Below are 24,281 nucleotides of genomic sequence, written 5' to 3'. Positions count from 1 at the left end.
AAGGGCTGTGACACCACCCTAGATCCCACTGGGACAGTGCTGTGGGCACTTTTGGTCCTGTGTGGCCCCTGCAGCTCTCCCAGGCACACAGGGCTCGCTCACCGAAGTGTTCTGGCACTGCACACTGGAGCTGTTGAACCTCAGAGCTGGCACCCTCTGCTCGCTGCCCTGGATGTTCAGGATGCACTCGTAGCCTCTCTGGCCCGACTGAGGCTGGGGCAGGTTCTTGGCCTTCAGCGTGATGGGTTTGATCACTTCCACTGGCACCAGGATCTTCTCAGCCTGCAGCAGCTGGGGACAGTCCTGGGGAGAGAGCAGACAGCACAGTAAGTCAGCACATGGGGTTTCCCACCCCCAGGTGGAGCCCTCTGATGCTTCTCAACCTTCTCACTTGCCTGCTTACAAATCCTTTGCAGCTCTCTGGACCTCGGTCTGTTACGGGGGAATTAGGGGGTGTTACAGGGAAGGCTCAGATAAATAGGAGAGGAAGGATTTCTTTTACAGACCATCCTTTCCTATCTCCCTTGCTTACACCGCAGACTTGCAGCCTTCAGGACCCAGGGAAGCCACCTCTGGTGTTTTTTAATACCTGCTCTGTTATTCAGGTAATGGAAAAGGAATCATGTTCCTTCCATGGGTTTAGTCCAGTCACAATGCTGTGATAGAAGTGAATAAAGCCAAAACCTGAGCATAATTCCTTGCTTTCCAACACCATTATACAAAAGCCACAGCTCCAGCCAGCTCCAGCAAGATGTGTTGCAGCCTATGGAGTCGGGGATGTTAAAAAGAGAGTTTATTTTGGCTTAGAGGAGGACAAAATATTTATTACATATAGATCCATCTCCCAAGAAACAACCGTTACACAGTGTGTGGAGATCCCTTGGAAAGGCTCACCAAAGGAGCAATGCCAAGTGGATGTTGTTAATCTGGTGCCTCTGGGTGGGTCCCTCACAAAGGTAGAGGTCTGGGCACCCAAGGGTGGCACGCAGGAGGCTGCACTCAAAGTGTCATTAATTTGCACAGCTTTAGAGTGGCCACGTGCTGCTTCCTCACAGCACAGTCAGACAAGCTGTCACATCCATGGATTCTAGGAAGCTACCACATCTTTAGGAAATTACTGCAGCTTTTTCCTGGCTAATGTAAGGCCATTTGATATAAAATGGGATCCCTTAAATAAACCACTGCAACAGGCTACAAAACAAAAGCACAGACCACACCCCCTGTGAGTGTCTGCCCGTCCCCTCAGTGATTCTTTTCAACTCTCAGATGCCAAGGTCAAGTCTGTCCCCTCCTTTTCACATTTGGCACACTGTTTGCTCTCTGTAGAGAGCTCCAGCATCATAATGATGCATCCACCCTGCCCAGTCCAAAGAGCGACACCATTTCAGCCTGTCCTGTCCAACATTAAAGCCAGGCCCAGTTGGGGCCAGCAGAGACAGGGAACTTCCTTAAAGAGGTGCAACCTTAATCTGTAGGGGTCAGCAAAAGGAAAGTGACTGATTCAGGGGAGAAAAGGAGGGAAAAGAACTGAAAGGTTCAAAAGTGGAATTTATGGCTTATTGAGAGCCTGTGAGCTTGTTAGGGCAGATGGTGGGAGCATCTTACTGAAGCAAACAGCTTAGGGAGATAAAGAAATGGATTAGATGTGTAACATCTGCAGTTACATCAACCACGAGCAGAATTACAAGAGCCATCAGTCATGACATTGCATGTGTGAGTCGATCCAGGGGCAGGAGGAAAATCCAGTAACCACCCAATGCATCCCTGCAGTGAGGTCCAGAAGCCTTCCTCAAGTCCCAAAGAGGGTCTGTCTGTCCTGGTGAGGATACCAGACAGAAGAGTCCTTCAGGGCCACATGATTTCCCATCTGCACTTAGAGGCTGAGAGCTACTGGTGGGCTCCAATTGGCCTTGCCCAGGTTGGCACCAGAACCTGGACAGGAGCTGGGTGGAGCTGAACTATCCTGGGTCCAGTGTCTGTTTTCCCCCTAAACTGGCACTAGGCCTGGTTTGATACCTGCTACCAAGGGTTGAGGCTTAACAGGCCATCAGGTTAACCTGGTTGGAAGGTGTAAGCATTGGAGGTGGAAGGGAAAGCCCATGGGTGACTGCAATTCAGTGATGAACTTCATAACTGTGATTCTCTGCACTCAGGGGGGGCAGGATTGAGTGCTTGAGGGGCTACACCCTGTTCCAACACGCCCTTCTGCTGCTGGGCTGCCCTGTGATGAAACATCTCTAGGGAGTTACTAACACTCAAACACAATGGTTAGAGTGCCAGAGAAATGTTTTTCTTGATTAAAGAGCAAGGCTTTACCATTTAGAAAGTCTTCCCAACCTTGAGTTCAATGGTCCTACACACCAGCGCTAAGGATAAATGCAGGGTTAAGTAGATACTCAGCATGAGAAAATGAGGTATAATCTATAACTCTGTGTGATTTAGACCTATAAAAACCCAGAGGACAGGGGAAGAAGATGGTCTAGGCCGTATTCAAGCAAGAGAGAGAGTTTCCAGTGCTGATCATGCCAGCAGATACCACATGTAAACACTATTTGGGACTAAATGGTTTCAACACCCCCGACCCTTCCCCGTCACGTGCCCAACATGTCCTGGGGCTTCTGCATCTGCTTCCTCTCTTTCTCCTGGCAGAAGAAAAGACCTTGGCAACATCCTCTCCATTTTTTTTCCCTCCCCAGCCACAGGAGTTGAGAGAGAGATGCATTGGCAGAGGGAATCAGTGGGACAGGAGGATGGGAAAGCCGTATCTGCCGCTGAGCAGCCGTTTCCCAAGAGTGGGCATTTCGCTTGATGTCTGTCAAACAGCAAAGCCTCTGATGGGAGCTGGAGGATGGAGGTTGGAGATAGTCCACCCTGTTACCTGCAGGCCAATCCCAGCTCTTCAGCCTGGTCTTTCTTGTGGAGCTTTATCCCGTCCCCCTCCACCGCTGGTGCTGTAACCTTTCCGATAACACTTGTTTCAAGTTCATTAACAAGCCGTGATTGAGGCAGCCCCAAAACAGGATTCGTTTGCATATAAAAAGCTTTGCAGTGCTGTGAGGAAGTTCATTATAGATAATTGAAGAGGCAAGCGCCATAAAGAGGAAATCCTCCCAATGTGGCTTTATCTGATTGACCTAATGTTCTTTCTAATTGAAACGGGGAGGGGAAGAGGCAATTTCATTGGGTGTTGTGCTGCATAAAACCTCAGAGCTTGGACGAGGCTCTGGGTTCAGATTCACACAGAACTCATTTTGCAGCCTGTGTCAAGCTTTGGGTGCCCGGCCAGGTTTGTATTTTTGAGGGGAAAACAACAAGCTGCTCAGAGCAGACCCAAGCAGAGGGGTCCTTAAAAAAGATTTATCTTGGGTATTTTACAGTGGAGGCACTTTCTCTGCACCCTTCTCCTCTGCAATGGACATCACCTAGGCTGGAAAATATGTTTTTCACATGATGTAGAGGAAATAAAAATATACTGCCAACAACTGCACCAAAGAAGGGCACAATCTCACCCCTTTTGGAATTGGTATAAAATAAATTAAGCCTTTTGCCCGACTCGAAGGGCAGATTGTTCAGAACCCAGAGGATCGTTGTTGATTCATTTTGTGTGTGTAGCTTCATTCTATTCCTTAAATGCTTTCAGATGAGTCAGACCATTTACAATAATATCCCCCACCCTTGCCAATTACTCCTATCAGCAGCAATGCACACCTCACATCACCAAAATTTTGCCAATTACCAAGTCAGGGAGCTTTTGCAGTGAAAACGCTGCATGAAATGGGCTGGACTCATTGGGTCGATGGTAGTTTAATTTTCTTTATTTATAACTCCTCACAGAGCGGCTGTGAATGTGTTTTGTTGTGGCTTGCAGAAATAATAAAAGTCTCAGAAATATGAGAACCTTTTCTCTCCCATATGTGTTATGGCCTCCATCACAAAATCTGAGTGAGTCCCCAGTGAGAGCCATCAGGAGGATTCTGCTAAAGGGAACGATGAAAACTCTCTGAGGTCGTGTGGTCTTAGCCCTGAACTAATTAGTTAGGCTCCTTTATGGTGCTTTATACACCTAGAGTTATGATTTCATGGAAATTTCATCCTGCTTTTTCCCAGTATAAGCTGGAGGCTGACCAGATACTCTGAGTTATCATCCTCTCCTAGGAATGTAGGGATCTTTCACAGCCTTGTGATGCTACATGGGTTTTATTCCAACCTTATTTTGTACAGTTTCACTCTCTGTTACTGGTTTTGGCCAGGGTTATGATCTGAAGTGTCATCAAAGTGTTTCCCACTTTCCAAAAGACAATGGGTTTTATCTACTTTGATTGGGGGCATTCCACATGGGAACAGGTAAAACATCCATGAAGGTTTAACACAATGACCCATCTACCCATCAACAATCTCCACCTTATACTGCTGTCCCAGTTCACTCGTCTTCACTTGTGCATCTCTCCTCACCCAGAGCATCCAGGTGAGGGAATCTTTCCAACTTTTCCCTCATACTTGCTCCTCATGATCCCTGGTAGCACTGGCTGGATCTCCACTTAGAGCTCACCTATCACTGACCTCACTGGAGGAATCTTTGGCAAGATAAACTCAACCCTTGGCAGTGGATTTTCACCCTTCCTTTCCCAGAAGGGCAGGAGTCATCTCCATTCAGGACCAGACACAGCCACCACCACCAATTCCTTTATTACTCATCTCAAAGCATCCAGTTCCCTTTTTCTTTCTTCTCCATTTCTTCACCCTCAAATTTAGGGGTTTTTTTTAAGACTTTCTTTTCAATATCCCTCATCCACCCACCATCTTTGTGCCTTGTCCGAGCCATCTTGCGTGGAAAAAACGTGACTGTAAAGTGAATCTGAGAGGGAAGCAGAATTTACTCACTCAAGACCTTTGGGGCCCCACAAGAAATGAAACTCAGATTGTTATTTACTCACATATCACATAAATAAATACATCTTTTGTTCATCTCCTCTGCTGAGCTGCAATGTTCTGTTTTTCCCTGTGCTCCCTGTGGCTTTCTCACCCGCCCACACTGTGCTGTAATCAAGTCAAGAGGGTAAGAGTTGAGAGACAGGGATTGGGTATTTATAAAGATATCTAGACCACGGCATCTGGATGCTCTGTAAATCAGATTAGATTAGAAAACATCATGACAAACACAGAACAAGGAAAGAGAAAGAAAAGAAAGGGAAGGAATGAGAAAAAGGAGGGGAAATCCAGGCAAAAAAACAGGCAAAAAAGAGGCAAAAAACCCCCCAACCTTTCACTGACTTTAGAGAAATCAGATTTCACCTGGATAAAAAGCAGGAAAACAGTAAATTCACAAATGAGAGGCAGCAGGGACTGCCTGTTGCCTGAACTTCTCTCTCACACCTTCACACAGTCACTCGGGGTCACCACCTGAGGTCTGTGTAGCAGCTCCCTCGTTCTGCTGCACACGAAGGCCTTCAGGCTCCAGGGCTGACAAGCTGGTTCCTTTGATGAATCACTTTTAAACTCCTGCACAGCTTTCCAGACCCTGGATAATGTGGAGAAGGAAGCAGCAAGGAGCTCAGCGTTCCCAGTGAGGGAGGGGAAGGGGTGACTTACAGTCCACGCTGTGTTTACATTATTACACCACTAATTCTTAACATCATAAAAATTATATTTAAAATTTACACAAACGGTACCGGGGAACGTTATTATGTTATAAAGTGGAATCAGGTCAATGCCTTGTAGGCAGGATTCCAAGCTCCATAAATTTCTGGATATACTTCCCCCAAATTTACATCGACACCAGCAGCAATCAAACCAGCTCCAAAAAAAAAAAAGCTCACCCGGTCAAAGAATTTTTTAATGCACCATATATTTTATCTGCACTTCCTAAGTTTGCAGTGTTGTTAGTTTGATTGATGGTGTGCTTATTTATTGGCACAGCAAAAGTAATAATACATGAGGAAAACGCTCAGAACTTTAAAGGCAGCTGATGAGGAGAAAGCAACAGGATTTATGGGAAGTGTAAACATCTGCAGAGACAACAAAGGCATAATTGAGTCCTTGCATCTCTGTCACTTTTGGTGGCTCCTTTCTAGTTAAGAGTCTTCCAAGCACTCAGGAGCAAATTCCAGCTGTCTTTTCTCAGGGATATTGCAAGGGATTCTTGTGCCTGGGAAAAGGTGGCTGGTGCTCTGTCTAGGGAAGAGATGTGGCCCTGTTTGAGCTCTGTGCACTCTGGTAGTTACACCCTCAGCCCTGCACAGGACCATCCCCAAGGGTCACACCATAGGCCTGAGAAGATCATCCAAACACTCCTTGGGCTCTGGCAGCCTTGGGGCTGTGCCCACTGCCCTGGGGAGCCTGGTCAGTGCCCAACCACCCTCTGGGGGAAGTTTCTTTAATAACAAACCTGCCCTGACACAACTTCAGGCCATTCCCTGGGGTCCTGTCCCTGGTCCCCACAGAGAAGAGGTCAGTGCCTGCCCCTCTTCTTCCTCTCATGAGGAAGCTGATGATCCTTGTGGGTCCCTTCCAACTCAGCCTGTCCTGTGATTCTGTGATTTCAGTGCTGGCTTGCCCAGATCAGTGCACAGATATCATAGCTGGAGGGAGGGAGACCAGGACATCATGGAATGGTTTGGGTTGGAAGGGTCCTTAAAGATCATGGCATTCCACTATCCTTCCACTATCCCAGATTGCTCCAAGCCCTGTTCAACCTGGCCTTGGACACTTCAAGGGATGGGACGGCCACAGATTCTCTGGGACATCTGTGCCAGGGCCTCACCACTGATGGATAGCAGAGCATCAGCTCAGCTGCCAGAGCCTCTTGGGTTCCTGACCTCACTGATGTGAAGGCTGGAGAGTAATGAGTGGTGCTGGTACCCTGGAAGTGGGTACTTTAAAGCAGGAGCTAAATGAAGATAACCAACCTCCTCTCCCATGGATCCCTGCCAAATCCTGCTGATTGGGAGCAAAGTGACTCCCCCAAGGCCATGCAGACAGTGCTGGGAAATGACCCAGGTCTGTTGAGAGCTTGATCCAACCCAGGACTATTCTGCCTCTGAAGTCAGTCCACACATCTCTGCTGATGAACATTAATGATTTTGCCCTCCTTTAATTCTTTATTAATAGAGTCTTTCTTAGCCGGTCCATTATTTCACAAGGATCAAGGTCAGGCTGCCATAATTATCCAAGAGCCACATTTATCCCTCTTAAATAGAGACACAACATTAGCTTTTTTTCAGCCCTTTGCTGCTTTGACACACTCTCAGAAGGAAAAGTAATGATCCAGAGAGCAGGAGCCTTCTGGTCACTGGATGAGGGGAGTGGACTAGTGACAAAAATAGTAGATGGTTTTGTCATGAGGTCCATCTGCTCACCAGAAAGGAGCTACTGGAGACATGTGAACAGTCTCAGTTCTAGTGTTTCCTGAGTTTGGAAATCATAAGAAATATGATCATGTGCATCGAAGAAGGTGGTGTATGTTCAAGAGACAAAATGACCATGTATTTTATTGCACAAAGTCTGTCATTTGTTAAAGGAAAACACTGGTAAAGTAAGACAGTCCTTCTAAATAACATACACAGGAAAATGGGTTGTGCAAAGCTGTGGAAAGCACAGGCAGTTTGTAAAGCAGTAATTAACTTCTTCTCCAATTATGATTATTTAAATCTGCACCCTTCGTAGCCAGCCTTCTGTCCTTCTGTAAGGACTTCATCAGAAGTTCACAAGCCCTTTCATGTGTATTGTCCCTGCCCATGGTAGAGGGGTTGGAACTAGATGATCTCTAAGGTCCCTTCCAACCCAAAACATTGTGTGATTCTTTGATATCACTGCACATCTCTGCCTGGCACCCCAGCAGCCCAGTGAAGCTGAAAAGTTTGAGCATCGACATAATACCCCTTTCTGCTCATCCATGCAGGTACCAGTGACATGGACATGTCACTCCTCAACAAAGTTTACTATTCAACTGTGTCAAAAAATAGGTTTTGTATGAGTAAGGGACATTATCCAGCTAAGACTTGCTCAGAAGTGAGAAGGATTCCCATGGTAACACTCTCACATGGGGATTTCTGATGTCTAACAAGGGTTGAGCCCAAGCTGTAGCACTTTCCTCCTAAGAGAGGACAGAAAGTCTATTCCTCCTCTAAAGCTGCCCAGTTTTACAAAGTTAGTAGGAACTCAGTGCCTTTGAGAGCTCCAGACTTTGGCCCAACTAGGCCAGGAATTCCCAATGAATTCAGAAGTGAACAGAGGAGATGGAGGAACAGCTGGTCTGGAGGTTGCACACCTGGACCATGTTGATGCAAACCCACTTCCTTCAGAAACCAGGACAGAGGCCCAGAGAGTCATCAGACTTTGGCTTCCACAGTGGGAAGGTCAGGACCATGATATCATGGCTCTTGTCATCCTCCCCCTCATCAAGAGCCATGACAGCAGGAGATAACACCCAAGCCAAAGCAAATGGACTCAAGGCAGGGAAGGAGGGTCTGGGCTCAGCCTCCTGGAGATGCCCCAAGCAAGGCAGGAGACACATTCCAGCCTCACCTCTTATCTGCAGCTTCAGCATCCTGAGAATGTTTCTCCTTGGCCAGGCCCCAAAAGCTCACATGTCCCAAAGCAGCGGATGCAGCTGATGCTACAATGGAGAAAAGCAAAATCTTTTGGCTTGAGAGCCAAGACATCTCCCTGGACTAAGTCTGAATGGGGAATTGTCTTTCCTTCCTCACACTGCAGGGTGCCAGACTGATCTTAGCATCCTGACAGATGTCCAGAGAGCCAGAAAACCCTGTAGCCACTTGAGGCATGACAGTGGCATTGCACTGAGCTGGGCTATCAAAACAACATAAGCTCTTCCCGATGTTTTTCCAAGGATGTCATGTTGGCAGGGACAGATGAACATTACCCTGTTGCATTCTGAGATCCCTCTGTCCTGTGGGATAAATAATCTTGCATTACAAAGATGAGCAGCCCAACGGTTATGAAAAACATTTAGCTGGGACATGGTATTGAGTGTCAGATGCTTCTTACATCTTCATTCCAATTAATCTCCCTGAGTTGCTCCTGGAAATCACACGAACAGGTCCTTGATTAGTCACTCACAAGGTGGCTGGAGAGGCAAAGCTCTAAGGCAACAAGCTATGAGTTAAGGTAGGATGAACTGCCCTCAGGGAGGCCTTTTCCCATCATTTCTCAGTTCCTGTTGTGATTTGGTAGATTTTGTGCACCATGACAGATTTCCTGCAGATCCACCACAGTAAAAATCAGAAATAGATTAGCTATTAGATATTAGATAGATGAGACAGATTGGATATTAGGAAGTAATTCCTGGCTGGGAGGGTGGGGAGGCCGTGGTACAGGTTACCCAGAGAAGCTGTGGCTGCTCCGGGACCCTTGGAAGTGTCCAAGGCCAGGTTGGACAAGGCTTGGAGCAACCTGGGCTAATGGAAGTTGTCCCTGCCCGTGGCAGGGTGTTGGAACTATGAGATCTTTAAGGTCCCTTCCAACAAAACCATCTATGAATCCATGAAATCCTACAGACAATGAAAAAGTTACCAGCCTTTTCCCTTGCCAGCTGGGTGACTGCAGGGCAAATGGCTCAGAGATGACAAAAGGTACCCAAAAATAACAGAAGAAGCCACTTCACACACACCTTTTCCTTCACCTCAGTGCAAGTCACCATGACTTGCAAACAACAGCAAATTATCTAATTTGTTTGTACATGCTCAAAGACTTCTTATGAGCAGCCCCCACTGAGAGATCACGGCTCCAGGAACTAAGTATTGTACAAGCACCTATTAACTGAAAGTGTTTACCCAAATCAGAAGGTGTGAGGGAATCAGGGGCACAGAAAGGTGAACATGTCCAAGTAATTCAATCAGAAATATAACTCTCATCTGCTGAAATAAAACCTGAGGCTCATCAGTGGCTCTGAGCAATATTTTCGTGCTCTAATAGGACTCTGTGAACACGGAGAAAGCTTTCTGCCCAGCCTCCAATTTCTCTGTTTAATTTCCTCTCATGATTATCTGAAGCACCCCCTCTGACGAGGATGTACCCACTACAGGACACATCTTTTCTGGGAAAGGGTTGTGACAGTGGATCAGAGCTGAAATGCCAAAGCACCAGGAGCCCTGAGGCACAGCTGGATCCACACTGTCAGCTCCAGCCTCCCCCCAGATTACCCCTGCCTCCCCCTGGACAGGATGCCAACCAGACTGAACCCCTTCACCCGCTCTTGGAAACCCTTCTAAGAGCGAAACAGATGATAAACACCAACCCCTCGTGCTGCTCAAAAGCAGGTGGCACAAAACGTGTGCATCCCTCCACCACATCCCACCTGCACGGGGTGGCTGCTGGTCCCCCTGCCTGCTCACTGCACTTGAAGGCAGCAGGTTGCCTGCAGTTGTCATGGAAACCACACCTCACACCCTCCCCTTGATGACAGACAGGTGCCAGGAGAAGTGAGTGGATAATTGAAAGCTGGGAAGGACTGGGAGCTCTGGAATTGGCCTCGCTGCAGCTGTCATTGCAGTCCCTGAGAAATGAGAGGGGCATTCATCTGAGCAGAGATGGGTTTTCTCCTCTCCCCGTGCTGCTGCTTCCAGCAGAAGCCTCTCTAGATGGGTTAAGTGAAGCTGGAAACGGGAGAGGGATAGAAACCGAGCAGTTGCCACAGCAACAGCTGAAGATGCATCACCAGGAGGTTTGTTGATGCAAAGGGAGCAAGGAGTTGGCCCTGCTCACCCGATGGCCCAGCAGGTCCTCTGGCCCCTGCCCAGTGCAGCCACCCAGAGCACTGGGGAGCATTTTGGGAGGAGGTGGCCACTGTGCCTTCCTTCTACACTTTCGGAAGAGGACAAAAGGGGACCTTTGGTCTGGTTTTTGTAGACCTTGAGGCAAAGTCCTTCCTGAGTCACAGAGGGATGTACCAGTAGGATGGGGAAGGGCAATGCTGGGTTTACTACAGATAAAGTCCATGATGAGGAGATGTGGGTATTAATACAAAGAAGAGGGTAGGATAAGATAGGATAGGATAGGATAGGATAGGATAGGATAGGATAGGATAGGATAGGATAGGATAAGATAGAAGTAGGATAGGATAGGATAGAAATAGGATAGGATAGAAGTAGGATAGGATAGGATAGGATAGGATAGGATAGGATAGGATAGGATAGGATAGCATAGGATGGGATAAGATAGGATGGGATTGGATAGAAGTAGGATAGGATAGGGCACTAGGATAGAATAGGCTAGACTAGACTAGACTAGAATAAATTAGAACAAAAGTAGCATAGGATATAAGTAAAATAGGCTAGGCTAGGCTAGGCTAGGACAGAAGTAGAACAAGATAGAAGTAGGATAGGATAGGATAGGACAGTAGGATAGACTAGACTAGACTAGAATGGAACAGAATAGTATGGAACAGAAGTAGGATATGATAGGATGGAAGTGGAGTAGATTATGTTCAGCTCCAAGGGCATCTACAACCACCATCCACTCCACCTGCCTGACCACTTCAGCCTGACCACCAGTTAAAGCCTGTTGTTAAGGACATTATCCAACTGCTCCTTAGAAGTCAGTCAGTTCATACTGAGTTGCCATCATCACTCTGCCTTCTTTTTTCCCCTTCCTTTTTCCCTGTTTTCCAAAAAGATCCATTCCCAAGAAGGACAAGCAGCTGGGCAGAGCTAAACCACTGCACACGACTGCAGAGGCCACTGGTGGAGCTTTTAGTACAGCACAAGGCACAGGCAAACACTGGGCAAAGCATGCTCTGCTCCTCAGCAGCTGTTTCCAGGATGCAGCTCACAAGGCTTTCTATCTCTTTTGACAAATTAATATTTGAAGCAGTTGTTTCTTTTATGTGGGCTCTACTGTCATTAGCACGTACAACTCGACATAAAACACTCTGGTGCGAGATCTTTTCTTCTGTTCCCTTTTTAGGCAGCAGATGAAAATCCTTTCAATAAAAAGGCCTGTTTGGGGGAGGAAGGAAAACACATGCACACACAAATCGGCCGAGAAGGGAAAGATGAAAACCTCCTTCAAGGTAATTAAATGATTATGTATCTGTTAAAGCCAGTGAATAACAGATTTGTTATCTAGGCTTGCTTTTGGCTTTTGCCATTTTTTTTCCTCCTCTTTTTTCCCCTACACAAAGCTAAAATCCTTGCAAGGCCTGGAACAACATAGTGTTCATCTTAGAGAAAAAGGCACAACAAAAAGATTTGATCCTTTATCCCATCAACTCAAGTAGGATACCCCAGCACCCCATCCTTGGACAGAAACACTGATGAAGTGAAAGCTACCCCCTTGGGTCAGGGCAGATCTGTACAAAGATGAGATGGGCAATGCAAATCAGGAGAGACAGGAGCTGTTCCTACAGCTTCTGTCCTGCTGGAGACCCTCAGATTAATTGTTTTCCACCTCCTTGCCTCAGTTTCCCCTCAAAATTGTTGACTGTCATGCCCATTTACAGAAGAAAATGACTGAGCTCTCTTACTTGGTAATTGTGCCAGGTAAGTCAGGGTTGATTTCACAGGGTGTTAGTCTGGTTTGTGCTCAAACTCTAAGCCTGCACTGTGACTTTAGTTATGGTCAGCAACAAATGTCAAAAGCAGAGACAGGACAGCCAAAAAAAGCCCAGAAACTCAGCCCACTCCCTTTTATATCTAATTCTCTCCGCTTTTGCCATCAGCTCTTTGGGAAAAACAACAACAGCAACAACAACAAATCCACTTCGGTATTAAAATGCCCTTTTTTCCTCGTGCTTTCCCTTCCTGCCCTCAGTAATGATAACATCAGCTCCCCTCTATAAAGCAAGAAGTCACTCAGTGTATTTTGAGCCAGTGGGCCTGGTTTTTGAAAACCTGCTGTAAGGGGAAATTACACGCCAAGGTGAAGCATTTCTGCCACAAATCATCCAGGGACTTTGTCAACCCCGTGTGATTAAGATCAGTGCCATAATCATAAATACTCTTGCTTTATGACCATGCTGGAGTTCTTCATTGGAGCAAACATGGGCTTTCCCAAGGCTCCCAGACTAGTTGATCCAGATCTGTCACAGGCAGAGCTGATCCACCTGACAAATGACAGGAAAGAAAGTCATATCTCCATGTTGATGGTGAGGGATGTGCCTTTTCTGTCCTTTTCCCGTCTCTGGTTGTTCTGCCAGGTGGGGCTGGCTGATCCCAGCTATCCATGATGCCATTCAAAGGCTCCCCTTGGATGGCAGATCACAGGCTACACAGACACAAACAGTATTTTGCCTTCCGAGCAATGTGGGTCATGGCCAAAGCCTTTCTGCTGTCCCACTGGATCAACCTCAAACTCATCCAGCATTCTAAATTAATCAGCAACTCACACTAAAATTAAAGTAAAACCCCCAGATCCTCTCAGAGAACATCAAGAAGACCTGAGTGAAAGACTGAGCCCATGGGAATCCAGAAAGTTGTGAGGTGTCCTAAGGAAATTATGGAGTCAGAAAGTACACAAAGGCACAAACCTCCCTTCAAAGCACTCCAGGCTGGTCCAGGGGTGATGGATGCCAGCCCAGCAAGTCCATTTGCAGCCCAGGCCATCTGGAGAGAGGGAAGTCTCTTCCCACGTGATGGCAAGATGTTGTACAGGCAAACAGAGAACAAAAATCACCTGAGGGTGGGTGTTACAAGAGAAGGTGAAGGCCAGAGTGAGGGGGAGGGTAGAAGGCTTGTCAGGCCAGCAGTGATGATTATAGAGGGAAGGAGTTCCTGGCACTGGTCCATATGACAGAGCAACACCAATATTTGTTTGCTTGGCAAGGAGTCTCTTGGTGCAAGATCCTGGAAGATGTCCAAGCTAATCTGCTCAGCAAACCCATGGAAAGACTGCAAATGGGATGGTCCATCCACTCCACACTTGTGGTACACCCTTCCCATCAGTCCTTCCTCCAGACTTACTGATTTAGCAGGTACTCACGCCTGGATGGTAGGAAACACTCCCCTCTCCTCATCCTCCAGGGATCTAAATGTTTCCAGAGGAAAGGACTGAAAGAAGCATGGAGATGAGAGGCTGGTAAGAACAGAGCCACTCAACATGATGGTGCGTTCCAAGCACTGCTGAAGGTGGCATTGGGAAGTCTGGAAATGGACCTCAGGCCTGGCAACCTTGTGAGTCACCAGGAGCTGGGTGAAGGTCTGGATGGGCAATGAGGAGTCAGGCGTGGCTTCAAGACACCCAATGGTTTCTATTGCTCCAAGAACCCACTCAACCAACAGGCAAGTGTGCAGGACAGAAAATGATAGCATTGCAGGTGAAAAACAGGCAGTGGAAGTTGCAGTGAGAGGGATGAGTCAGTGGGAAGGTGGTTTTTCAAGAGAAGCGTGGGAGACACGACGCAGCGTTTGCTCAAAGTGCCATTTGACAAAAACCTTCCTGGGCGCAGAGGGATTGTAAATCTCTTTGTCAGAATGCACTTGTGATGCCATCCTTCCCCAGCCCAAGTGTCCTTGACAGCCACAAACACACAAATGGAATGAGAGGGACTCTGAAGTTACAGGGCATTTCTCACACTGCCAGGCAGAAAGGCAGCTCGGAAAGTTTTGGGGTTTGGAAGGCCATTATCCTTCCAGATTTTGTAGTTCCAGTGCTGGGAAGTGTTTCCTCTGTCCAGTAGACAGGAAACCTAGCTCCTGAACTGAGCAGCTGAGTGCCAAATGTTGTATCCCAGGGGAAAGAGGTCCCATTTGTGCTCAGAGATAGTTTTACCACGGCCCTCGCTGGGAATGACCGATGTAACATCCACGTCTCACATGATGCTGTCATTGCCTTGGAGATCAATAGTTGTCTTCCAAGGTCAAGTTTGTGCCTCTCCCTGTGCCATGCAAATCCCACAGAGCAGCTTTGTAAGATCAGAGAGGGAGTTTATGAAGCTTAGCAGGAAATTCTCTGTTTAAGGGGATAGAAGAGAGAAAGAGGAAATTCTGCCAGCAGACAAAGCCCCCCAGGCTGGAGCTGTCTGCTGGGCTGAAGAGGACACCTTCCAGAAACCAAACTAGTAGAGAGGTGATGAAGCTAAAACAGGCAGATCTGCAGAGTTTGATGAGTCCACTGCCTTCCTCCCCAGTTCTGCAGAGCAAGGCCTTGGAGGGGATAAAGACCAGGCTGTGCCATCCCCAGTCCACTCCCTAAGAAAGTGGGATCATTCTCGTGGTCTCCTTTCTGATGAGAGCAGTGTCCTGAATACCAGGGGTGTGATAGGGGTTGAGGGAGCAGGACATCCACTAAGGTTTGTAGGCATTTGTTTTTGGACAGAGGGCTGGAGGAGAGAAGAGGTGGGAACTGGGAAGGTGAGCCCTGTGCTTGGTACATGGGACACCCCAGAGGAGCCAGAGGAGATCAGTGGTGGTGATGGTTTTGCAGTGGTATTTCAGTGGGAAGCTGAGACAAAGTGTCCCAGGGGTTTCCACTCGGCAAGAGACCCTTCCAGCCCCTGAAGTGGAAGGTACAGAAATCTGTGGGCAGCAGGACTGGACAAACTGTGCCAAGGCTCCATGTGAGGGAATAGTCCCTCTCTGGCTGGGATAACCTTCCAGAAGGGCTGAACTTTGAGCTGCCTTCCTTCACCCCTTCACCACCAAGCAGAGGGTGCCACCTCCTCAGCATGTTTACAACAAATTCTGCATCCTGGTAGACTGAGAACTCATGAATATTTATGGGTTATCCCAGTGGCACAGCAGGTCAGAAGTTCTGATGCAGGACACCTCAACCAGCACATACGTGGTATCTCAAGCAGCACTTACGGAAGGGGTGAGAGGGAACAGGGATGCCATGGGAATGTGAAGACACTACATGTGGGTCTTCTGGTTCAACTGGGCTGGGGCAGGGGCTGGGGGTAGGTGGGGGACCACATTAGAGACACCAGAACCAGCAGGCAGCATGGGGAGCAGTGAGGGTTTCACCCTCTGAAGGCAGCACACGTTGCCAGAGTCTTCAGCAGCCACTCGTGCCCCGGTGGCTCAGCAGGTATCAGATCTCCTAATGGGTACTGGTCCCTGGGGCCAGGCAAACAACCAGCCCTCTCAGGTCATTTACCAGACAGCCCAGGATGCTTTCAGACCGTTCCTGGCCAGGAAGTAATTAAGTAGCTTCCTATTTGTATTCTCCCCAGCTCCACTTGTCTGCGAGTGCTCGTTAGTCACAGTACCTGCCAGGCAGCATTTGCAGCTCTGTGTTCAGCCCCAAGGTCCAGTTCAGCTCAGTGACTGGCAATGAGGCATCTCCTGGCCTCATCTGGAGGCAGTTTGAGGCACTGGCCATTAGGCTTCAAATCCATGAAGCCACAAAGGTGTTTAAAGCATGGCTGAAATCTACTGGTACCATGGATAAAACCCTAAATCCTTCCCAGATCTCAACTGCCTGGGAGAGGTGCTTAGAGGAGTAGAGTATCTCCGTCTCTCCTGGAGACGTATTACCACTGTTTTCCATCCCTCCCAGCCCCTTGGTGCCAGAGTTCATCATGATTTTCCAAGGTAACCCACTCCCCGTAGTGTGTGGGAGGGAGGGAGAAGCTCCCTGAGATTTTGGCAGAGCAGAGAGGAGAGGAGCTGCATACAGAGAGAGAGGTGAGGGTCTCCTGGAGGATGAGGGTGGGACTGGAGGTGGAGAAGGCTTCCTGGGCTGTTAGTTTGACTGGTGACATCAACCCCTGACACATATTCTGTGCCTCTGCCTACCTCAGGCATCTTGACTCGTCCCTCCTGGAAGGAGCAGGAGCTGGGGTCGTGGGTGCACACGTGGCGGTACTTGCACCAGTGACACCTGTAGGGGCTCTCCACGCATGACAGACACCTGGGAACAGAGAGAAAGAGCAGTCACCTGGCCAGCAGGATCCCATCCACCAACACGACAGGCCTTGAGGCTCAGAGCCTTTCTCAGAGGGAAACACAGCCTGGCAAACATGGTTTTGTGGGTTTTTTTTGACACAACGCCATCAGGTTACAGGATGGTGCTGGACTTGCCACGGCCTGAGCTGGTTGTCGCTGGGATCACAAGAATCTCATATTTATTAGTTAATTTAGGTTGCATTCATATCATTGCAACTGGAGGAATAGTAAATATTTCTTGCATTTTGATTGCCCTGTTGCAACTTTTATTCAGACTATCAGCAAGTTCTTGGCTTCACACACAAGAGGCATCCCCATTTTTGCCCAAATACTGGGTATAACAAAAAATATGAGATCAGGGGATGAGTGGAAATAAGAAAATATGAGATTGGGGGATAGGTGGAAATAAAAAAGTATGAGATCAGGGGATGGCTGGAAAATACTGCAGCCTGGTTGCCTCCACACCGAGCTGCACCAGTGCCCTGGGAGCTGTGAAGACATCAGGAGAAGGTGGCCAAATGAGGGACTGGTGGGAGGAGTGATGCCCATGGAAGGCAAACCCTGGGCACCAGCAGTTCCATGGGATTAATCCTCCCACACAGAGGCCAGAAACCAAGTGGGATGCATCAAAATCAAAAAGTCAAGGATGAAGCAGGGAATTTTCTCCCCCCTGTGTCCCACAGGTTTATTAGTGTGAGTTCTGACCAGGGTAAGGAGGCTCCTGCAAATATATTAACTGTATTTTTCTGTATTTTTCTTTTCTTCACCTCAGCAGAGAAGTACAGACCATTGGAGCAGCTACCTGGGAAGCAGAGGGCATATTTAGGACATCACCTACTCAGGATGTAGGAAAGAGCCATTCTCTCCACCTTACAAGGTTTTGCTCTCCTGTCCCCAGGGGCTCTGCAGAGTAAGAACTGCAAACACCTCTCTTGGCTGTGTCACAGCGCTGACTTACACCTACCTCACACTTTTTTTTAAATTTAATATATGTCTGCTCACCAGCAACCAAAAGGAGACATAACAAACTCTCTGCACAATTCTGGTCATCCACACTCTGGAGACCTTTCACATCCAAGGCATGGGGGGGCTGGAGCGTGTGCAGGGAAGGGAAGGGAGCTGGGAAGGGTCTGGAGAATTCCTGAGGGAGCTGGGGGGGCTCAGCCTGGAGAAAAGGAGGCTCAGGGGGGACCTTCTGGCTCTGCAAGTCCCTGACAGGAGGGGGCAGCCAAGGGAAATCAGGCTCTGCTCCCAGGGAACAAGGGAGAGGATGAGAGGAAACGAACTCAAGTTGTGCCACGTGGAGGTTTATATTGTATTAGGAAATTATTTTCCATTCAAAGGGTTGTAAAGCCCTGGCATAGGCTACTCAGGGAAGTAGTGGAGTCCCCATCCCTGGAAGTGTTCAAATATGTATGGCTGTGGCACTTGAGGACACGGTTTGATAGTGAACATGGTGGTGGAGCTGGCTGATGGTTGGACTTGGAGATCTCAGAGGTCTTTTCCAACCTTATTGATTTTAAGATCCTGTAAAGCTGCAGACTCTAAAGTACCAGAAGGGACCTTGGAGGGGGTAAATTTTCCTGGCTTTTACTGGGCTTTTAAAGGGCAGGAGAGAAAAAAACTGCCTCCCACAGAGCTTGTCTGAGCCCAAGAAGCATCCACACACCCTCTCCCCTGTCTCCAGGAAATCCTGCTCAACTCCAATCCACCCTCAGCTCTGGTACAGCAACTTATTCTTCAAATTGGTAACAAGTGCTTGCTCTGATACATCGAATTAAAAATGGATAGCGTAGTACAGTTTGTCAAGTAAGGAACCAAAACATGCCATAAATATTTAACACCACCATCTCTCCTGCTCTCCCCACCAACACTTGCTTTCTGACACTGTTTGTCAAAGCAGCAGGTACATGGAAATAGGAATTGCCTTTCCTTGTGAATTGCTGAGCCGCAGTAATTGTGTGCTTTTGGCACTTCTGAACAGGCTCAGTGGTGGGGACAGAGCTGCTCAGCCTTGCTCAGGAGTGGATCATCCCACTGGAAGAGCATCTTTCTGTGGGGCAGCTGCAGATCTGCTCTGGTGGGGCAGCTCCTGAGCAGTCCTGGGTGGCAGCTAAACCCCAGAAAAATGGGGTGGGAGGCTGGAAAGGAACTCACAGCACGGAAAAGATGGTCTTGAGGGAATCAGCTGGGTGTTCCCTTCTCAGTTCACATCATGCACGAACCAACCTTCCAGACTGGAAAGACCAATCCCATATTAACCACCTGGGGCAGGCTCCTGATGGGGGGACTGGCAAGATGGGTGAGGGTTGGAGATGTATATTATGGGCAGGATCCAGCCATCCACAAACACCTGGTTAACAGGATGATGAGGGGGCCACGTGCTGAGGTCATGATCCTGTCCTGACTCAATTCTGTGGCAAACTGCCCCTAATGTGACGCTCTGCCTGCAGAACTACTGGTCCCCATACTCTTCGTCTTCTCGGGAAGGACCCCATCATCCTGACTACCACACAAGTGACCCAGACCTCATGTCACCTCCACACCTAACCAGCTTCCTGAGGGACACATGCCCATCATCAGGGGGTTCTGTGGCAGATCCAGGGGCGGAATGGGAAGCAGGGATCAAAGGAAAGGAACATACGAGTTGTGGACGCTGCAGTTGTAGAAGACGAAGCTGGTGCTGGCAAAGGTCATACCCGTTTCCTTGGACTTGAGCTGAAGCTGCACAATGTGATGGTCTCCTGGGGGGAAAAATAGACACATCAGTGTGTGACTGCTTTGTCAGCCTAGTTAAGCACTGCTGGCCATGCCACCAGCCTGAACCTGGAGCTGTCCCACAGTACCTTGGCTGGTCTGTTCTCAAGGAATATAGAAAGTACAATAAAATCCTTCTGGAGCCCAGTTCTCCAACAGAGTGACCTCTCTGTTGGTGTTGGGATGATGGAGTGCATGTTCACCACTGGAAATTATTGTACCTGGGAGCAGAGTCTGGGCTAGACCATGACAACAGGTCTAGTTCATACTTCACTAATCTCAAAAATATGGTGACTGAAGCCATCAAATAGGAAAGCTAAGCCCAAAGAATGAGTGCAGATGGCTGGAATTCAGAGGCTGTTAAAACAGATTATTCTCCTTAAAATTCTTCCTTGCTTGTGGTTCATTTGATGTTCCCAGAAGGAAAGGGCCTGTGGACATTTCTTCCACATTCTCTCACCCATTAACCCCAAGGTCCATTCCCCTGGTCTTTGGCTGCAAAGAACCCATCTCAGTGTGAGGGATGTCCGATCCATCGCACTTCCAGAAGGATCCATCCATTTCCATAGCAGACCCACGGGAACCTCAGCTCCTACACCCCATCTCCTCCTTCCCACTGCTCCCAAACTGGGAAGTTGGTTGCTACCTCTTCCCACAACACCAAAACCAGTATTCAGAGCCCATCATTGTGGGTAAAGAGTGGGTGCAGTAATTGCAGTAATTTGGTGGGGAACTGACCCACAGTTAATTTGATACTTACTTGGGTGGCCCTTTCTGTGCTATTTACAAAAGGGGATGTAGTGATAGGACAGCAGGGAATGGCCTTAAGCTGAAATAGGGAAGGTTTAGATTAGACATTAGTAAGAAATTCTCCCCTGTGAGGGTGGGGAGGCCCTGGTACAGGTTGCCCAGGGAAGCTGTGGCTGCCCCTGGATCCCTGGAAGTGTCCAAGGCCAGGTTGGACAGGGCTTGGAGCCACCTGGGCTAGTGGAAAGTGTCCCTGCCCATGGCAGGGGGGCTGGAACTGGATGATATTTCAGCTCCCTTCCAACTCAAACCATTATTATTCCATTATTTTCCTCCTTTCCTAAAGACTCACGGATCAATCAGGACAAAGCAAACTGGACAGTCCATCACAAGGTGCAGCCACATGTGCACTCACCCACCTTCAGGCACACGCAGACTCAAACACACATACAGACACTGCACAGACCACACACTTCACTAAAACACATTTTCCTGCCAGTGCTGGGCTCTGCTGCCCATCTGGTGCCGCCAGCTCCGCCAGCTCTGCCATCAACACACCGTATTTAACAACTTCACAGCATCTTCCATGTATTTTGAAGAAGGAAGCAAGGATTGGATGGCCCCAGGGATCAGACATGTGACAGAGCAACACATCCTTTGGTTCCAATCCAGCCCCTGGCTCTGTGTATGGAGCACTTGCTCTGTGCAAGGTGTGGAGCATCAGCTGCTGAAGTTGCTCCAAGCTGCTTCTCTGAAACCACACCACACATAAATCTCTCTCTTTTGTCTTGCCTCCAGCTTCCACTGCTATTTTTGTTTGCTGGTTGATTGTAGCCTGGCCTGGGAGAGATGTCCATACCAAGGAAATAGTTTCTGGCATCTATAAACATGACTGATAACTCAGCAGGACCTGAAAATGGTAACAACCTTCTGGGGGCTTGTTTTGGGACCAAAAGGAGAGCACATGCAGCAGAGATGATGCTGACAGCTCATGTCACTTCATTTTCTGTGGTCTGAGGATGCTCAGAGGCAAACTTACTGTAAATTTTCACAAGAAGCCAAGGACAAGATTGACAGTATCCTCTGTGTCTCACTGAGTGATCAACAGGGCCGAGGTTTTTATAATAAGTCCTTGCAAAGAGCCACGGGTGTTATTGAAAAAAGGGGGAACAAAAAAGGGCAGAAAGTTGTGGGTGGGGGAAGTATCCTTGGAGACAAGGTATTTTTCTGTGCTGAACCACTTTAGGAGAGGGAGCCAGCAGCAAGTCTGGAACAGCTGGAGGCAGTAAAGGCCAGGAGTAGGGAACTGAGCACAAAGACCTAAATCTGGGAGGAACAGGATGAATTTACAGACAGGATCACTCTGGTGTGCAGGACTTTCTGGCTGCTACACGGGATGGGATGTGTTGAGAGCATGTACAGCCTCGTTCCCCAGGTTGTGTAACACCAGCCTGGGCAAAAGGTGAGGGAATATCCCACATTCATGTCTTGCCTTTGCTAAATATATGTAACTGCCACTCGGTGGCAGTCTGAAAACACCTCGTGTCACACACACAAGCACCTTAGGGCAGGTATTGGTGTTGCTGCTCAACACTTGCACAGGTGTGCACACAGAAACACAGGCAAATTCACACAGCTCATGCCACAATGTGCTGCTGGGTAGCTCCACCAGCATCCCACCAATCCCAGTGCTTTCCAGACCCTGCCCTTAGGCTGCTGTGAGCCAAATCCTGCTTGGTGAGAGAGCAGGAGAGGCACAAGGGTGTGGGGTGAGGACCTTCAAACACTCAGGGAGGGAGAAGTGGTGCAGGCAGGGGAGCTGTGGGATACTCACCGTTCTCTGTAATGATCTGAGGCACCTCTTTGGCAGCTGGTGAGATGCACTGGATCTGACTGCCCACCACCAGGCCATCCATCTCTGAAAGGTCCTCGAAGGTGCAGTTGACTCCTGCTGACAGCTCGGGGACGTTGTAGGTCTCCAAGACCAGCTGCAAGCAAAGACGGAGCGAGAGAAGAAAAGATAGAGAGAAAAAAAAAGAAGAGAGAACACTAAGCCAAACAACAGAGCCGGGTCAGCAGGAGAGAATTACACTGGAGAGGTCAGACAAAGAGCCTCTTGCTAGAGAGAGCATCCTCCTTCAACAGAAAGCAGCGATTCGGGAGAGGGGAATCAGTGGAGGGGAAGGGGATCAGATGCCGATGCCGACACAAGTGGTTTGTGGCTGTGCAGGGACAGCTGCACTGCATCCCAGTGCTGGTTGGGTCAGTGGAGGGGTGGGGGAGTGCTCACTATCTGTCATGCAAGTGTCAGGTTAGGCAGGGAGTCTTTGGAGCCAGCAGTGAAGCCCGGGGCGGTGGTGGCCCCAGGGCCCGCGGTTTCTGAGGAAGGTGAACTGCTACTCACAAGAGGCTCTCTGCAGACTCCAGAGAAACTGGAGCGCTCCAGTCTAACTCTCTACGGGCTGCTCTCCCAGCATCAGCAGGTGGGGAGCACTCTGTCACCAAGTTCCTGTGTGAGGAGAGTCTAGTTACAGCCTTCAGTCCACCACAAAACCACCGCTGTCTCTAGAGGCACAGCAAACCTCTCCTGCCCATCCCACCGAAGGAGCAGTTGGCTCTAAGGGACCTGCCATAGGTAAAAAAGCCTCAAAGGAGGGACTGACCATGTTTTTAGCGTTCACAGCCTCTGGCATTGCTGTGTCATTGCTCATGGTTGTGGCAGAAGGAATCTCGTGGCTGGTCTCCAGCATGTCCACACTTTGGAGAAGCACCATCATAGTGCCAACTTCCCAGACCAGCCACCGTCCTGCATCAGAGCCCTCCATCACTGAGGGTCCTGCTCCACTCACCAGATCATGCCTGAACACAGGGAGGCATCCCAGGGGACTTTAGCACCTGCTGATGCCCTAGTAATTAGTATAAATTTAGCATTTCTGTGACCAAACACTAGAGCCAACCACTAGACACAGATGGTCTCCACACTTGCCTCCTCCACGAGCTACCTGAGGCCCCATCTGAGGTGACAGCCACTGAGAAGAGACACAGATGCATGCTGAAGTGTTGTTTCTACCAGTACAAAGAACAGAGGTCAGTCCAGGTGACAAAGCAGGACAGGATGAGAACACAACATAACTCTTTCTGCTCCCACACACTGTGTTTTCCTCATTTAGGGAAAGTTTGGAGCTGTTTCTTCACACCAGGCAACACCAGGGAGAAAGGCTGAGCAGACAGGCCTTAGCCCTGGCTGACATTAAGTCTTTGTGAGAGTAGGTTTTCTTGGTTTTATAGACAATGATCATTTTGGGGCAACGGGAACAGCAATGGGAAAGGTGAATTTTTTGTCTTGGGTGGGGAATGGGAAGAAGCTTTGGATATCTGGATGGATTTAGCACACAGGTTGAGTCCATTCTCCCAGCTCATTGACACCCTGCTGGCAACGGAGAAGGGAAAACTGTTCTGCTCAGCAAGTTGTTTTCTGAGCATGGATGATGCAGAATGAAGGTGTGCCATGCAGAAGATGACACCGGTGGACAGACCAGAAGTGCTTGGCCACAAATTCCATGAGCCAGTGCACACTCTGAACACACAAGAAGTCCCACATCCCAGACTCCTGCTCTGGACCTGCTCCAGTGAGGAAAGCATGGATCCTTTCCCCAGCAAGGAGCTCTTCTCAGAAATCCCAGAGCAGCAGCACTGCACTGAAACAGATTCGGTTAAAATTTTCCAAGCCCCTGTTAGTGCCCAGAATTTAAAAAGATTGGCTGACCACATAATTCTCTGCCTCAGTATCACTGACCCTTTGCCAGAAGCCAAGTGAGATTCCATAAGGATACCACCAGCCATCTGTTTGCTGGTGTTCCCTCCTGGTTTGCCAAGGAGCTCTCTGTGGTGACTGGATGAGCTGAGTCACCAGTTTATCTGAGACTGGGCTGAGAC

At 48.6% G+C, this 24,281-nt stretch overlaps 1 protein-coding gene across 4 annotated transcripts in view; it reads right to left on the bottom strand.

The window, feature by feature from the left end:
* The window catches only part of PLXNA4 (plexin A4), a 450,677-nt gene that overhangs the window by 91,193 nt on the left and 335,203 nt on the right, over nucleotides 1-24,281 (bottom strand). For all 4 annotated transcript variants that reach the window (XM_027665966.1, XM_027665967.1, XM_027665969.1 and 1 more), the window contains 4 exons: nucleotides 22,180-22,333; nucleotides 19,486-19,585; nucleotides 16,692-16,806; nucleotides 103-303 (listed from right to left, as the gene is read on the bottom strand). In XM_027665966.1, coding sequence (XP_027521767.1) covers nucleotides 103-303; nucleotides 16,692-16,806; nucleotides 19,486-19,585; nucleotides 22,180-22,333 — 570 coding nt within the window. The remainder of the gene's footprint in view (nucleotides 1-102; nucleotides 304-16,691; nucleotides 16,807-19,485; nucleotides 19,586-22,179; nucleotides 22,334-24,281) is intronic.

Source organism: Corapipo altera, unplaced genomic scaffold (assembly GCF_003945725.1).
Source record: "Corapipo altera isolate COAL_440 unplaced genomic scaffold, ASM394572v1 178, whole genome shotgun sequence".
In the NCBI taxonomy this organism is placed as follows: Eukaryota; Metazoa; Chordata; class Aves; order Passeriformes; family Pipridae; genus Corapipo; species Corapipo altera.
The sequence above is the reverse complement of the archived record's forward strand: the minus strand, read 5'-3'. Positions and strand labels throughout refer to the sequence as shown.